We start from the raw sequence: 15,719 nt of genomic DNA on the forward strand, positions 1-15,719 counted from the left end.
GCATTCCGTAATGTAAGGTGCGACTTTTAAATCTAACAGTGAAAGCCATTCACTGATTTTCATTATTTCTTTACTTTTTTCTTCCTCTGGGTTTTAGCTGATGTTTGAAAAAAACATATTTTCAAGCGATGAAGGGCCTTCTCTGTGAGTTGTACTCTTCCTCCTCGTGCTAGCGTTGTCGTTTACCTGCCGTTAGCGCGCGTGTTTAGAATTTTGGCCGCAGACCCCGGTGGGGGAGACGAGGGACCATGTACGAAAAAAAGGGGGGAAATTGGGGGACTGGGTGAGGCACGGGGAGGTGGTGGAGTGAATTTCCTACTGCAAATTAGCGAACACTTCACTGTTTGTCCTGCCAGGACAAGGGCACGTTCATACCGGCTGCCACCGCTGGTGTGGCTGCTTGAAAACGCACACAAACTCCCTCTCTGGACTCTCTGAGTGCTCTCTTTGTCCAGACTGTGTGATGATCTTGCGCTGCGTTGGCACCATCTCCGCTTGCACAGGCCCAAGGCAGCTTTAAGTGCCCAGGAGACTGGGCAGACAGAAGGGCATCTGTAATTGAAACAGTCTTCCTGGAGCCCCAGGCACAGCACGGGCATCCAAACAGTGTAAACACCAGGCTCAGTGTCCGCACGCTGAGGGAATACTAATTCACTGTCCACGTTCACTCTTGGATATGCTAGCCTGACCCATATCCCTCTTGCTTCGGAGAGAATGTTGTGTCTGATCTACATAAGCCAAAAAATGTGCAACTTTTGCAAATAGTCCACAGTTGGTCAAGGTACATGTAATACTGTTAATATACTATATGCAAATGATGTTTGCAAATCTGAGCCTTTAAGTATAAAGAAAGTGAGATCTACATGATTTTTTTTCTAGCAAGAAGAGGCATACAAGAATATGATGTTCTTATAGTAGCTTTATTGTCTACCCTTTCATTGCATTCCATGAAATTCATAGTAGTAGTTTTATCATTACGAAGTGGCCTTAATGGGAGCCCTTTTGAAAAAAATATGGTTACTGTCAGGTTTAGAGCTCGCTATTGGAGACGGGAAGAGCCTTCCATGAAGTATTCATGTAGTATTACTTTGAGCTGCAGTATATTGTATTTAATATTCTCAAAATCTTAGGAGTAGCTTTGATCCTTAGGGGATTCACATCTGTAGAAAAGCCTTGTAGAGCCCTGTGATTACTGTTCAGATTGCTTTGGAACCCCACTGAGGGGTTATGCAGGGCACAAAAGGTGGCCCTTAGCTACGAGTGGGGGTTCATGCCTATGTCTCCATCAGTTCACCCGCAACCACCCAGTCTGGTTGGAAATTAACTCAATTGCCTGAAATGAACGCTCCACGGGTTCCCACAACAGAAGCCCATAATGAGTGGCCCTCTGAGGAGTACACTACCCTTAACATGCATGGAGTGCTATCTGTTCAGGTAGCATTCATGCATTTTCCCAGTTTGGCTTTTTTTTTTTCTATGTATGTCTGTGTTTGTCTGATTGTTCTTTTCATTGATGTGGAGAGGGTTGTTTGGTTGCCACCCCATTTTCCCCCTCCGTGCTTCTGTCCACAGATCTACCTGATTTACACCCCTGTGGAAATTTGCCTCAGTCATTCAACCTTAGAGGAGTAGCCGTTGTCTGTCTGCTAAGTAAAGAGACTCATGGGTACAGAATCAGGAGATCCAGTAAAAGTCATTCTCTTGCTGTCCTGTCCCACATATGTTAGAGTCCTTAGTGCTAAAAATGAGGATCTGCGATTGTCCTTTATCAAACTGTATGTAGCAGATAGAACAGGAATCAGTATCTAGAGGAACTGAGGAGGGTATCTGACTCTTTAATGTATTCTTTCCATATTAGTACAGTACTGAGAACTAATGTGGAAAGAACGCATGACGTAATCTCATACCATTGGTGTCTCTGAACACTTTGCTGATAGGACTGTGGTCCATTCACTGACAGAACTGATTAGATTTGTGTTGTTGTGTTAAACACTTCACCCAGACCACTTGATAATATCTGTGTAAGCAAATGTGCGATTTAAAGGCAGTTCAACGGGGATATGGACTTGAAAGCTCATTTGGGTGTTTCCTTGGTTATGTCGATCCCTGAGGGAGAGCATGTAAAGGGACTTCCCTAACCAAATGCTTCGCGTGTGGTTTTTCCTCTCAGGTGATCTGGTGTCACGGGCTATGCACCACATGCAGCGTCTCAGCTCGGTGCGGCCCGGCTTCAGCCCCGCCCGTCACGCCCGCCAGCAGCCCGTCACCTGGTCCCCGGATGCCCTGCACACCCTCTACTATTTCCTCCGCTGTCCACAAATGGAGTCCATGGAAAATCCAAACCTGGATCCTCCCAGGATGGCCTTAAACAAAGAGAGGTGAGTTGAGCTCCTATTTCAGACACCCCCTCACCCCCCCCCACCCCCCTTACCCAACCTGTAGTCCACACAATGCCTGCAAAGCCAATTAACACCATAGCCTCATTATAGGCCATTGATATGCAGGTAGAGTCTATGAAGTGCAATAGCCCAAGGCTCATTTGGATGTGTTAATGATATTTTCTGCTGTGAGAACCCCCCCCCCCCCCACCCTTGCCCCCTCCCCCGCCCCAGATGCCTATCTTGTTGTTTTTGTTGTGGAGGTTAGTGTAATTATGGGATGAGCAGAGCTCTTTCACCTGTGGTTGATCTCCAGAAGTTTTATTTAGGCCTTTGATTGGCTTTTTTTTTGGGAACTTTCCTCGGAGGCATCCTTGTTTTGTTTTGTAAGATGCGCTTCTGAACAGAACACAGTGAAGCTCTAAGATTCCCCTCGAGCTGTTTCTCCCTCCTTTCCAAAACAAGGGTCAGAATTGTGTATACGTTCTCTAGGGGTGATTGCTGTGTTTTGGTTGAGAAATTCAGGAAACAAAGATACTGTGCCTTACAATCAGTGCAGTCAGAGGCGTCTCAGTGATTCTTCCCTTATCATAGCGCTGTGTTGCTTCTCAGGGTAGGGGAGGGAGGGGCTGTGGTGGGGGGCTGGGGGGGGATTCACTCGCACACAATGGGAAAAGCTATCTCCTGAGGAGGTAGGATTAAAATGTCACTACCAATAGCTCCAGCATGGCTAAAGGTTAATGACACACATATGCCTATAATGCAACTGTGTGCGCTCTGTGTGAGTTTGGGTATCATTTCCAGGAAGAGGGGGGTCCTTTGATGATTTTGTAGACGTTTGTTATCTGTCTGATGTGTGCCGGGCCTCTCTAAATGTTTTGGTAGCGCACACATGCAAGCGTGATTGCGGGCACGCTTGAGAAAGGGTATGTCTTAATACACATTGCTTACAGCTGGCCCACATAACTTGCAGGAACCTCCGCTTCAATAACAAACAAACAGGAACACAGAACAACAAAGGTACTCTGCCAAAGAACTTCAAAGGGAAGAAGAAAATGGCCACCTCCCCCAATCCCCTTAGAGATAGCACCACCAGAGCTTTGTCAGGTATCTAGTGCTTGTGTGAGCGTGTACATACATGCATGTGTGTGTGTGTGTGTGTGTGTGTGTGTGTGTGCGTGTGCGCATATGGTATAAAAAGAGAATGAGATTCAGGTGGCACTTAAGACCTGGTAGTGATTACATTTGAAGACCCCCACTCATGAGTCAAGCTGGCATTCAACACCACTGTTGAAAACTCTACAAAAGCTTTGTTTGAAACTTAAACTGCAGTGTCTTGCTGGCTGTGTGGTCCAAGCACAACAACGAGTGGTTGTAAAAGGCTATCGCTAACAATTCAACGAGGCCCTCATACCAGTCAAAGGTTACTGGGCACTAGTGCTGATTCATGGATAATTTAAGACCTGGCTTTGTGTCTGAACACCACTGGAGCAGTGTTCTGGAGCAGTGTTGTATGAGAGGGGCAGGGATGATAAGGTAACATTATGACCCCGGTTGGGCGGTCAGGGTAGTGACCAGAGGCTCTTAAGGGCTATTTGGACCTCACTGTAGGGTGTGAGAAACACGCTGTGTTTGGAAGGGAGTGTGTGTGTGTGTGTGTGTGTGTGTGTGTGTGTGTGTGTCTTAGAGGAGAGTAATAGATAGTGGAGAGAGAAAGACTGATGAGGTTAATCTTTGGGCGGTGGAGTTCAAAACCATTTAAACAGGCAATAATGAGAAAGCTGTAATCATTCTGGAACAGGAAAACAAGACTTCTAAGAGGTGTGTTAAAGAAGTCAAACTATGTTTCTGTGTCTTGCAATCAAGGGAAGTGGAACAGGATCTTTTAAAACCAAAAATCACCACATTCATTAAAAGAAAATCCTCTAATTTAATTTTAAACAAACAATCAAGCTCATTTTGTACGCTGTAGATAATGGCAAAATGAATCTAAATCTCTGTTTAAAAACTTCTAGAAATTCCTATAGACCACAATGTTTATCATACAGCGTTTGATATATCCACCAAGCTTTGTGCTCTGGATACTCAGAGTGACTATAAAACACTATGATATGCTCTAATGCAGAAGATACAGGCAGTGTGGTCTGGGTAATGTGTTTCCACCCCACAGCTGCCAATGAGCAGAGGTCTCTTTACATGTTCAAGCGTATGTCTGGATAATTAGCAGATGTGCTCTCCCGTTTCAACAGAAACGGCACGGCTTGACTTTGATACGAGCCCGGCTTTGGCTCAGGTTACGGGCCGCGGGGTTCGCGGGTGAACTTGAGACCCTGAATGAGACACAGGGGTCAGCGCCGAGGCGTGACCTCGGGGGGCTGTCCGAACAAGAGAGCGCGAGGCCCCCGACACATTCTGTGTGGAGGACAGTGAAGCTCTCTGGCAGGAGAACAAAGCTGGTATGGTTAAAAAAAAAAAAAAAAAAAGCACGAGAGAGAGTTTGAATTGCAGACTGCTTTCGTTTCATCTGGATAAGAGCTGCCTCTAAATGAAGTATAGCATCCATCAAAATCATCAGGGAGTTAGGTTGTTTTTTTTTTTTTTTTTTAACGTGGTAGCTCGGACAGTGGAGCGTGCTCCTGAATGGCTCCGCGCAGGACTAAGAGCTTTTATAGAATCAATAATTGCATTTAGGAATGGAAATGCTTTATTGGAACTGTTATAGACAAGCAGCCAGAGGTTGTTTTTTTTTTGTTTTGTTTTTTTTCAGCGTTATGAACTCACAAACATTCCAGTAGCACTTTGTCATTAATCACTTTGTGTTAGCAATCAAAGGCAAGCTTTTACACACGCACACACACGCACATGCACACACATGCAAATAAACAAACTCTGTTGTAATCTGCAGGTCTTGAGCAGGCTTAGGCAGTTTGCTGGAAGAATGAGAGACTGCTTTTTGTCTCAGGATAGAAAGTTAAACCAATGCCAGACATTTCAAAAGTGCAATTTCCGTTTACTTTACACTAAGTCCATGTAATTATCATATCTAACACGCAACAAATACTAGACCCAGTCCTCTCAGTTTTGCAACAAATAAGGCTAAATATGAGTTTGTACAGATAATCTTGGTAAATTTTTGTAGTGCGTCATCTCAAGTCATAGTCAGTCATACTTAAAAATGTTAGTAAGATACTGATTTTAGGATTCCTTTATTCTGGTCTCCATAACCACAATGCATATCGTTTGTTAGTGAAATATCTTCACTCGATTATTCGGAGTGATTGTTTTCCTGAGTGGAGGCTGATCTGATTCTCTGTTCCGTATGAAGAACTCCTTGATGTGCGTGGAGAGGGTCTCTGTGGCTCCCCACTGTGTTTTTTTTTTTGTTGTTGTTGTTGCTGTTGTTTTGTTTTTCTTTTTTTCGTATCCGAGTTTGTTTGTTCTTTACTGAGGATTGCTTCCATCACGTCTCTGTGGTGCATATTTACTTTGTTTAATGAGTTCTCTGATTCCCCCCCCTCCCCCTCCTCCACCCCGGCACTGTTCATTTACACAAGTCTCATTAGACTAGCGGAGACCCTGCAGGATTCCTTTGTTTCTCCGTCTGACGTTAGTGTGTGCTCACACCGTTACGCTCGTTACAGTCAGCGTGTGTTAAGCGCCGTTATCTCTGAAATAGGAGCGGGGTAGGAGGAACTGTTTGTAATACCCCCGGTGCCTGGAACGGAGAGGCGGCCAAGGGGACGCTGACGATGGAGGAGATTCTGGGGCCTAGAGCAAGCAAGCGAGAGATCAACAGGGGTCACACGTATACCTCCCTCTGCTGTTTTAGAGAAACTTAACTGGTGTGACAGTACACAGAGACAGATGGGGATTTCAAAGTTTGGAAGTGAAATCCTGAACTGAGGCTTATTGCTTCATACTGAAGGTTCATGGCCTCTTTAGGTTGAGTATATGATACATCCCTAAAAATGGTTTTCACTGAACTCTTTTTGGTGTTTAGTTTTAGGAACTGTATTGTTCCATATGAATTGTATTGTTCCATATGGATACAACTGGAGCGTTTTGGCAACACTCTTGGAATTTTCCGTTTTCACGTCCGATCTCTTACTTTTTGGCTTTGAAAAATGCCGTATACCTTCTCCTCTCTCTCTCTCCTTGAATTTAGTCCCTTGTTTAACCTCTTCCAAATCCGCTCTCACTCTTTCATACCAAAGTTCCTGAATATTTTTTATTATTATTATTCATTTCCCCCTTCTCTTATTCCACCTTGCCTCGCAGGATGAATGTAGTGTATACATCACATTGAAACTCTTTCGGCCCCTTGAATACCTCTTCTCTGTCTGTCCCACCTCTCTCCTCTCTCACACACACACATAAAAAAGAGAGCATTCATGTCTGCCCGTGAGCGTGTCAGGCAAGGGAAGAGTCTCCAGCCATGGCTTTTGGCTCCTGCCCGATGGTTTAAAAGGATGTGACAGGGTGTTGAAAGACATAACCCATCTTTCCGAAAACAAGACTTCAGCGCTACAATTAAGACCTCTGTTTTAATCATAACAAAGTTTATTGAAAGGAACAAAGTTTGTTTTACCGTGCCGTAAAGCCAATCAACTTCATCACGCGCACACTGACACAGGCTGTCAGCATATCAGTGATAGATAGGGATTTAAAGAATGCGTATCAGCACATAGTTTATAAGCGAGCGGTTTATAAGTCTTTTTTACAGCGTGTTTCTGTTTCTCCCGAGGCCTCTGAGACTGGCGTGTATATAGAGGTACAGGTTTCAGATGAATAAACTCAAACGTTGAATGGTGCCTGTATAAACAGAGGAGGCAGATGAGATGTATTAACGACTGCAGTACTAAGCGTACATGTACATTAACTGTTGGCCTTTTTTTCCCGCAATTTCCAGACCATTCCTACTGCTCCCACCGCTGATGGAGTGGATGCGCGTAGCCATCGTGCACGCTGAACACCGACGAAGCCTATTGGTAGACAGCGATGATGTCAGACAGACAGCCAGGCAACTCCTCCCAGGATTGGACTGTGAGCCCAGATTACTAAAGTAAGAGGCATGCATAATAAAGTGGCGTAACATTCAATATAACTTATATTTCCTGACTTGCTTTAACTAGCATGAAATCTTATTATGAACGAGTAAACTTTGTAATAAGGTCTTACGGTAATAAAAAAAAAAAAATACATTTGTTTGTCTTAGAGGTATATGAACAGAAAATGGAAAATTTGAGAAGAAGCAAGTAATTTCATTCAAACGTAGCCTCTATATCCGATTCTATCCCATCTATGCTCTATTTAATCTATCCGATATTTTATATTTTTCAAATGCACATCTCCTGTTCCTCAAACTTTTATTCCATTTACCCTATTCACCTTTTCACATGACGCAGCCCACAGACTGTGGTTAAAAAGTTGGCTTTAAGTTTTATGAATAATAAATTTTTAAAGAAAAAAATATAACTCCACCCAAAAAAGCCTTTTAATAAGGTCAGATTTTGTTTTCTTTGTCCCCTACCACTCCCTTTTTTCTTTTCTTTTAATACTCTTCTCTTGACTTCCTACTTGTTTTCCTCCCTTCATTACACCTCCCCCTCCTCCCTCCCCTCCGCCCTGGCCATTTCTGTCTCCCATATGTAGGCCAGAGTGCTGTTTTAGCTCTTTCAGGAGGTTGGATGCAAAGGCCGCCACAGATAAGTTCCATCTGGATCTGGGCTTTCGCATGCTCAACTGCGGTCGCACTGACCTCATTGGTCAGGCCATTGAACTGCTCGGTCCAGATGGGGTCAACAGCATGGACGACCAGGTACACTAAGACTGTTGAACGCCCTCTAAGCAAACTTTTTATTACGCACAGAGCCAGATGCATTTGCAGATGAACTTGATGAATTACAAAAATTCTGACCAATCACTGACCATGTCACTCAGGCTTGCCGTAAGCTGAGAGAACTTGTTCATGAGAAAATTTTAAAAGTAAATCATTCTTCTAGTGTTGGCAGGAGCTAGCGTGTAGAACACATGTTCTTTTTCACTTTAGCACTAACCCATACACACTGTGTCTCTAATGAGCTCTCTAACACCGTTCTCATCTGTGTGTGTGTGTCTCTCTCTCTCTCTCTCTCTCTCTCTGTTTCAGGGTATGACCCCTCTGATGTATGCCTGTGCCGCTGGAGACGAAGCGCTTGTCCAGATGTTGATCGATGCCGGAGCCAACCTGGACATAGCGGTAAATCCTGGCAGTTTATACATTCTGTCTTTTCTCACCGTGTCTCTGGACTGCACGTCTTACGCCACTGGTATGGTATCTAAAGCCTCTCCCTCTCTCTCTCTCTCTCTCTCTCTGTCTACTTCTTTGTCCAGGTCCCTGCTTGCTCTCCCAAACACCCTTCCGTTCACCCTGACAGTCGTCACTGGGCCGCTCTCACGTTCGCGGTGCTTCATGGACACATCTCTGTGGTACAGGTGAGTCATTTTCTCACCACCATCTGCTGAAATGAGCAGCCCTGCTGGTAACTGGTGATTGTGTGTCATAGTGAGACAGGGAGGAAAAGGACCAGGAACATTTCTTTCGTAATAAAGGCCCCTGAGTTCTTTTTTTGGCCTGCAGAAATCATCTTTTTTTTTTTTTTTACCTCCGGCTTGCGCTCAGCGTGTGTTTACAAACGTCACTAACCGGCGTGACCTTGCCGTTTGTGTCCTCAGCTCCTCTTAGACGCGGGGGCAAACGTGGAGGGCGCAGCCGTCCGAAACGGGCAGGAAAGCAGCGCCGACACCCCTCTCCAGCTGGCGTCGGCCGCAGGTGGGTACGCCGGCTCGCCCGCACCGCGCCAAACCTGCGGGCGCGCGCATGTCTGTGCCCGCGCGGGCACGGTTTTAAAGCTCACACACACTTTCATTTAACCGAAAAGAATGCCTAAAAATATAATCCTTGCGATGGCAAACTCCAACTGAGTGCGGCGTGCCAATGAAAAACGACCGAACTGGGGCAATAGCAATGGGTGTACGGGGAAGTTTGTTTGGGAGCAGCTCTGCCCAGTTCCACTCTGCTTGTGGTTGGTTTAAAGTGTGTTGGTGACATTCTTGACTAAGATCTCTAAGAGGCCACACATAGTTTGATGGTGAAAGAGTGCCACAGCGCTCATGCCCCTCTACACAGCTGGAGCTCTCTCTCACACACTGGATGCTTTTCAGCTGGTAATGATTAGAACCATCCCATCTCCCCAGGGAATATTTCCAAGACGTCGAGTAGGTTCTTATGAGATTAGCGTTATGTTATGGAGAGACATCTTCCAGAGATTTTGCAGAGAATGTCTTATCAAAGGATAACAAAGGCAAATGTAAGGCAGATTAAAAATAAATAAATAAATAAATATATGAAATAAGAAACATAAAATGGTTTGCATGCAAAAAAAAAAAAAAATGTTTTGGGGGCTTCAGGAAAATTGGAGAGAATTTTACTTCTTAAACGTTTATCCGTAATATTCTCCTGTTTCTGGGAATATTCCCAAAGCTTGAGTTTGTGAACTGATCTGACCCTGTTTGTCTTTCTCTCTCTCTCTCTATAGGGAACTATGAGATGGTAAGTCTGTTGCTTGCTCGTGGGGCAGACCCCTTGCTGAGAGCCCATGAGGGGAATGCTCTGACCTCATCTCTCTACGAAGACATGAACTGTTTCAGTCATGCGGCCGCACACGGACACAGGTACACACCCTTGATGATTCAGCTCACATAAATATCCCCTGCTGTCGTCATTTCATCTCTCGCTCACATACATTCACCCCCTACTGATCTGTAAATGATTTCAACACAGGCGCATCAACACACACCCACAACACGCGCACACACACACACACACACACACACAGTTTTTTAAGTGTTAGTCTTAAAACAGTGTATTAATAGCACAAGCTCATTGTGAAACATCCTAAGCATGGATACATCTGTTTGTGTTCAGTTACCCACCTGTTTATCCTGGGTGTGTTGCAACAGTTGTAGTGACTGGGCTTTGTGTGTGTGTGTGTGTGTGTGTGTGTTTGTGTATGTGTGTGTGCGCGCTTGACAAGATGTTTATTTGAAAACACATCCCTGAATAGCTGTCATTTATAACAGATTTCTCAAAATGATATTTGTATTCCAACGCTGCTGCCATGCTGTGAATGGCATTTTAAACAAACACGATACGACTGTTGATGTCTCCAAAACAGCTGTGCGCCGTTGATCAGTGCTAATCAGATGCTTTCATTCACTCTTTCAGGAACGTGCTACGGAAGCTGCTCTCCCAGCCTCAGAAAGTGAAGGAGGACGTGTTGTCATTGGAGGAGATCTTAGCAGAGGGAGTAGAGGGTGAAATGGGATTGGTCAGTGGACATGGGGAGTGTCTAACGGGGTGCCCACCACCACCCCTCCCTAACCCCGGGGCTGTGGCCGATGGAGGCATCCCTAAACTCTGTAAGGCTCGTATGAAGGCCTTGCAGGAGGCTTCGTTCTACAGTGCTGAACATGGTTACCTGGACGTTACCATGGAGCTGAGGTCTCTGGGTAAGGACCCTCTGTAATATTCTAGAATTCCTACTGTGGATGTGGGAAACAGTAAACAACATTAACACCATAAACAACAACAACAGGAGCCACGATAATAATCATAGTTTTAACCTGATCTTTATCTCAGTGCTTCACATATTATTTAAAAACCATAACAATGAGGTACATTGTTAAATAAAACACATAAGCTGTGTGACATAAATAATAGTGGAACACATGAGATGGTAATCATACTCTGACTGGGACACAGGGGTGCTGTGGAAGCTCCACGTTTGGCTGGAGTCTCTCCGTAGCGCCCAGCAGCAGTCCAGGGCAGGAGTCATGCTCTCTCTGCTGAGGGACTTCACCAGCATCAGAGAGGAGGAGTACTGCGAGGAGCTGGTGTGTGTCGGCCTGCCACTCATGTTCAACATCTTCCGCACCAGCAAGGTGAGAGACAGAGAGAGAGAGAGCATTGATCGGTGTTTTATAGTCCTCCAGCACTCCAGAGACTCCATGCATTAAAACCTGCTCCAGAAACCATACATCATTTAAGTAGATTGAGATCTCTCAGACAGGGTGAAGACTTAACAATCTCCTTCTCTCTCTCTCTCTCTCTCTCTCTCTCTGTGTGTGTAGAATGAAGCCATTACTCAGCAGCTTGCATCCATTTTCAGTCATTGTTATGGGACAGCCCCCTTGCCAGCTATTCCTGAGATGAAGACCACTCTCTCTGCACAGCTTGGTAAAGGATGTTTCTGTCTCTTCATTCCCAATGTTTTAAGGGCCAGATACAAGGTTACACTAATCAGGGGGAAATGAACTAAGAAAACACAGTGGGAAAATGACTAACAAGTGAGGTTATGGTCTCTTGATGAGTAATATCATGTAGAATTGGACCCGAGTGGGAAGAAGTAAACATAGCTCCGTTGGTGCGTTTTGACTCATCTTTAGCACCACGAGTCCAGTTTTTTTGCTATGTGTTGTGAAACGTGTAAGATTTCTCATAGAGGACACCCCTTCTCTCACAGACCCCCACTTCTTGAACAACCAGGAGATGTCAGACGTCACGTTCTTGGTGGAGGGCAAACCGTTTTACGCTCATAGAGTTCTACTCATCACAGCCTCAGAGAGGTAAACTACAAGTCATGGGGAAAACTAAAGAGAATACTAATGAAAACTTGAGAGAGGAAGGTTTAGCGATGAATGAAGATGTAAAGGATATGCATATGCCATGATTATAACAGAGATCATGCGGATTGGTTGGATTGATAAATGTCCGTTCTCTCTGATCAGGTTCAAATCTCTTTTGGGATCCAGCTGCTCAGATAACACACAGAACAACATCGAGATTAGTGATGTCAAGTACAATATTTTTCAGGTAAGCAACAGTTAAGCCCCACTGCTTTATGGTGACAGTTATTCCCAGACATATCACAAAACCTTGATTTTCTTCAATTCCGAATAAACACAAATGGATCTCCCCTTTTATATATTGTCTCTTAGATGATGATGTCATATCTATACTGTGGAGGAACAGAATCCCTGAAGATTGGAGCAACTGATATGTTGGAGGTAAGAGAAACAGATTGGATTCAAACATGTTTTTCACATGAAGAGTTTCAGTCACAAGGCCCTCAATCTGAAATGCCATGACGACCATTTGACCCTTTATATCAGACAAAATTAACATTCAATGCAGTGTAGTCAACTGAAATATCAAGGCTTTGTGAAGATGAACATTTTAACAAGAAAGTATTGCTACGAATGAGTGCTCCTGCACAAATAACCAACGACTGGTCGTCTTCCTCTAGCTGCTGTCAGTGGCCAGTCACTTCCAGCTGGGGGTGCTCCAGCGACACTGTGAGATCATCTGTGCCCAGAATATTGACCTGGACAACGCCGTCAACATCTACCGCACCGCTAAGGTAACTTAAAGAGGAATTAACTTCAGTTTGATGAAAACAAAATATCAATCAGCACAAAAACAGGTCGTCACGGTAGAACCGTGGTCCGAATCATCACACCCGTATTAAGCGTGACTCTAAAAATAAACACACAAAGAACAGACAAACTGATCTTTATATGCTGTACAATGGAACAAATTAGATGAAACTAATTTGTCAAGTCTTCCGGAGCTGTGCATACTGATTAAGCGTGTGTGTGTGTGTGTGTGGCTGGCTGTTACAGGCTCACGGTGCAGCAGAGCTCAGTGCATACTGTGAGGGATATTTCCTGCGCCACATGGCTGCACTGATGGAGAGAGAGGCCTTCCGCGGGCTGGTCCTGGGAGTGGGGGCCCGTTGGGGTGCCAGTAAAGAATCTACCCTGGAGGAGATGGAGGCCACACTGGCACGCCGGCTACGCTCGCTGTACGTCACCTCCCGTGTCTGAGCCCAACAGTGGAGGGGGAGAAAACGAGAAGAAAAAGAAGAAGAAAGAGAAGTAGAAGAAGAAGAAGAAGAGCTAAAGGGGGAGGGACTAGATTTTGATGGACAGAGCTGGACTGCTGCCTAAGCTGTACGGATGTTGTTAAGCTTTTGCTGTTTTAATTTGTTCTTCAAAAGAGAGAAAGAAAAAAAAAATCAATCAATATTATGGTCCCTCAGTCCTGCGAGGCGCTCAAAAGCTCTTTGAGTCTATGGACAATACAACACATTGTAAAATATACTGAATGCTTCAGTAGGCTATTGTTAACTAATGGATCTACTCTATTGTCAAGAATCAGCTTAGTCTGTTCTCCATTAGCATAGAGACAGTCGTTTTTGTGCACAGTTCAGGGGGAAAAAGTAGTGTTTGGTTTTTTTAGACAGAAGTGGAAAAGTGAAGTGTATATTCTTTTTTTTATTATTATTTTTATTCTAAGCTATTACAGATAATGCGTCTTTGCGACAGGAATGGATATTTTCTATTTAAAGAAAATATGTGAGATTATTTAAATCGCCTTTTTATTGTGCGTTAAGCCAAGCAAATAAAAAAAAATAATATAAACCACAAACGTTCATGTGTCACAAGTGATTAACAAAAATAAACTATTACTGTTTGTAAGAGAAAAATTGTACACATGATATATTTTTATGTTTATTGGAAAACAGCTACAGGGGTAAGTGTCAGTAAGCTTAATCTAAATGCTCTGGCAAATCGTGAACCAATGAAGAATCAATTAACCAACCAACTGGCTGTTCAGTCAACCAATAAAGAAAATAACCCAAACACATAAGTTTATATGAGGCCATTTTTCACAGTTATGTTCTGTTCATTAAAAGCAATAACACACCCTGAGGGAGTAGCTTGTGGACTTGCTTCATGACACGGATGTGGCTCCATTTCATAGGTCAGATGTGATACATACAGTTAACATGCACGTCAGCCTGTGTCTGTCTATATGTCATTCCCACATACATATAACAAGATCTCATTCGACTTAAAAATCGTCATAGTCATTTTTAGACATGCTGAACCATAATAAACATAGTTATAATGTATTTTACTCAAACATTATTTTCACAGTTACTTTCCATAAAGACAATAAAGTAAATCTGTGTATGGAGGCAGCATATCATTAAATTTGAATATGTATTTGCAAAATCAGTAATAAAAAGCTATAAGCCTTGATATGACATATTTTTCTTAAAAAATATATGACAAATCAAGCGTCACCCTCACTGTCTCATGACGTACCGTATCTCGAGGCGCAGTAACATGGCTCCATCTGCTGGATAAGAGATGAACTGCACTAAGAGAGGACCTGCCGCTAATAATACAGAACCTGCAAAATGTGTCCTAGACTTTCCATTTACACTATGCATTTCCATTGTTGCAATACCAACAAATTATCAAATAAAATTAAACCTTAGACAATATTACACCTTACACACAACTATTAAGTATCAAGATTAAAGAACTACTGCCTTCAAACTGAAATTATGGGAAAATTAGTAGACAGGTACTACCTGACAAACAGCACTGTACAAAAACTGTGATGTAAAAATATCAAGATCATTTTTAGTTAAAATTTTTGTCACTATCTGCCTGTGCCATTATACAGAACGTAAATCATACAGAGATCAGAATGATAACAGTTTGTGACTTAATACTACAATTAGAACAAATGTGATGTTGTATGAAAAAACTGTAATGTACCGTGCAGTTACTTTCAATGCACTCTGCACAGAAGAGTCCTCTAACAGGATCAGTTACCTAAACTGAATTCTGCTGGAGTTCTGCTGGTTTGGACTACATGTTCTCTGGCAAACAGACTCACAAACACAATGCTTTACCTCAGTGATGCTGATGGGAGCAGACGGAGACATAAATTGTGTGGCCCATCTGAGTGTATCATGGCATCTTGTCTGCAAATGATGACTCAAAATAGCAGAACAACAACAACAACAACAACAACAATAACAAAAAAAACATTACCAAGAAGACGGTGATCCAAATGTACCTTGTGAAGAGCATCCAGTCCTTCGTAAACACAGAGAATGCAAGAGACGTACCTAGTAACTGAATGAGTTTATTTGTTTCTGCACTGAAGTTGCTCACAGTTATGTTACAAGGGGATTTTACATCTTTATGTTCTTTATGTTCGTACCTGCTCTGCATTGACAAAGGTTGGTCTCTTTCTTTTCTTTTCTTTTTTTTTTTCTTTTTCTTTTTTAATATTCTGGTCATGTTTGTTCAGCTTTTTTTTTTTTTGACTGTATAAAATAGGAAGGTTAACAATATGTATTGCTTTGTTATGTTTTGTGAAAAAAATTCCCACCCATTCCATGTCTGTAGCTTGTGACTGTGTGTGGCTTGTGGAAT

General features: G+C 43.3%; 1 protein-coding gene across 2 annotated transcripts in view; it reads left to right on the forward strand.

Moving 5' to 3' along the window:
• Positions 1-13,304, forward strand: part of abtb2b (ankyrin repeat and BTB (POZ) domain containing 2b) — a 35,719-nt gene extending 22,415 nt beyond the window's left edge. The window contains exons 3-18 of one of the 2 annotated variants that reach the window (XM_030790243.1): positions 2,171-2,378; positions 7,288-7,440; positions 8,031-8,196; positions 8,527-8,616; positions 8,751-8,852; positions 9,093-9,189; positions 9,956-10,091; positions 10,645-10,766; positions 10,824-10,928; positions 11,182-11,360; positions 11,550-11,655; positions 11,942-12,044; positions 12,207-12,291; positions 12,417-12,485; positions 12,725-12,838; positions 13,101-13,304. In XM_030790243.1, the coding sequence (XP_030646103.1) occupies positions 2,171-2,378; positions 7,288-7,440; positions 8,031-8,196; positions 8,527-8,616; positions 8,751-8,852; positions 9,093-9,189; positions 9,956-10,091; positions 10,645-10,766; positions 10,824-10,928; positions 11,182-11,360; positions 11,550-11,655; positions 11,942-12,044; positions 12,207-12,291; positions 12,417-12,485; positions 12,725-12,838; positions 13,101-13,304 (2,039 nt within the window). Of the gene's footprint in view, positions 1-2,170; positions 2,379-7,287; positions 7,441-8,030; positions 8,197-8,526; positions 8,617-8,750; positions 8,853-9,092; positions 9,190-9,955; positions 10,092-10,644; positions 10,929-11,181; positions 11,361-11,549; positions 11,656-11,941; positions 12,045-12,206; positions 12,292-12,416; positions 12,486-12,724; positions 12,839-13,100 lie in introns of both variants that reach the window. The other variant, XM_030790242.1, reaches the window with a different exon arrangement.
• Positions 13,305-15,719: the final 2,415 nt, after the last annotated feature.

Source organism: Chanos chanos, chromosome 13, assembly GCF_902362185.1.
Source record: "Chanos chanos chromosome 13, fChaCha1.1, whole genome shotgun sequence".
NCBI classification, from domain to species: domain Eukaryota; kingdom Metazoa; phylum Chordata; class Actinopteri; order Gonorynchiformes; family Chanidae; genus Chanos; species Chanos chanos.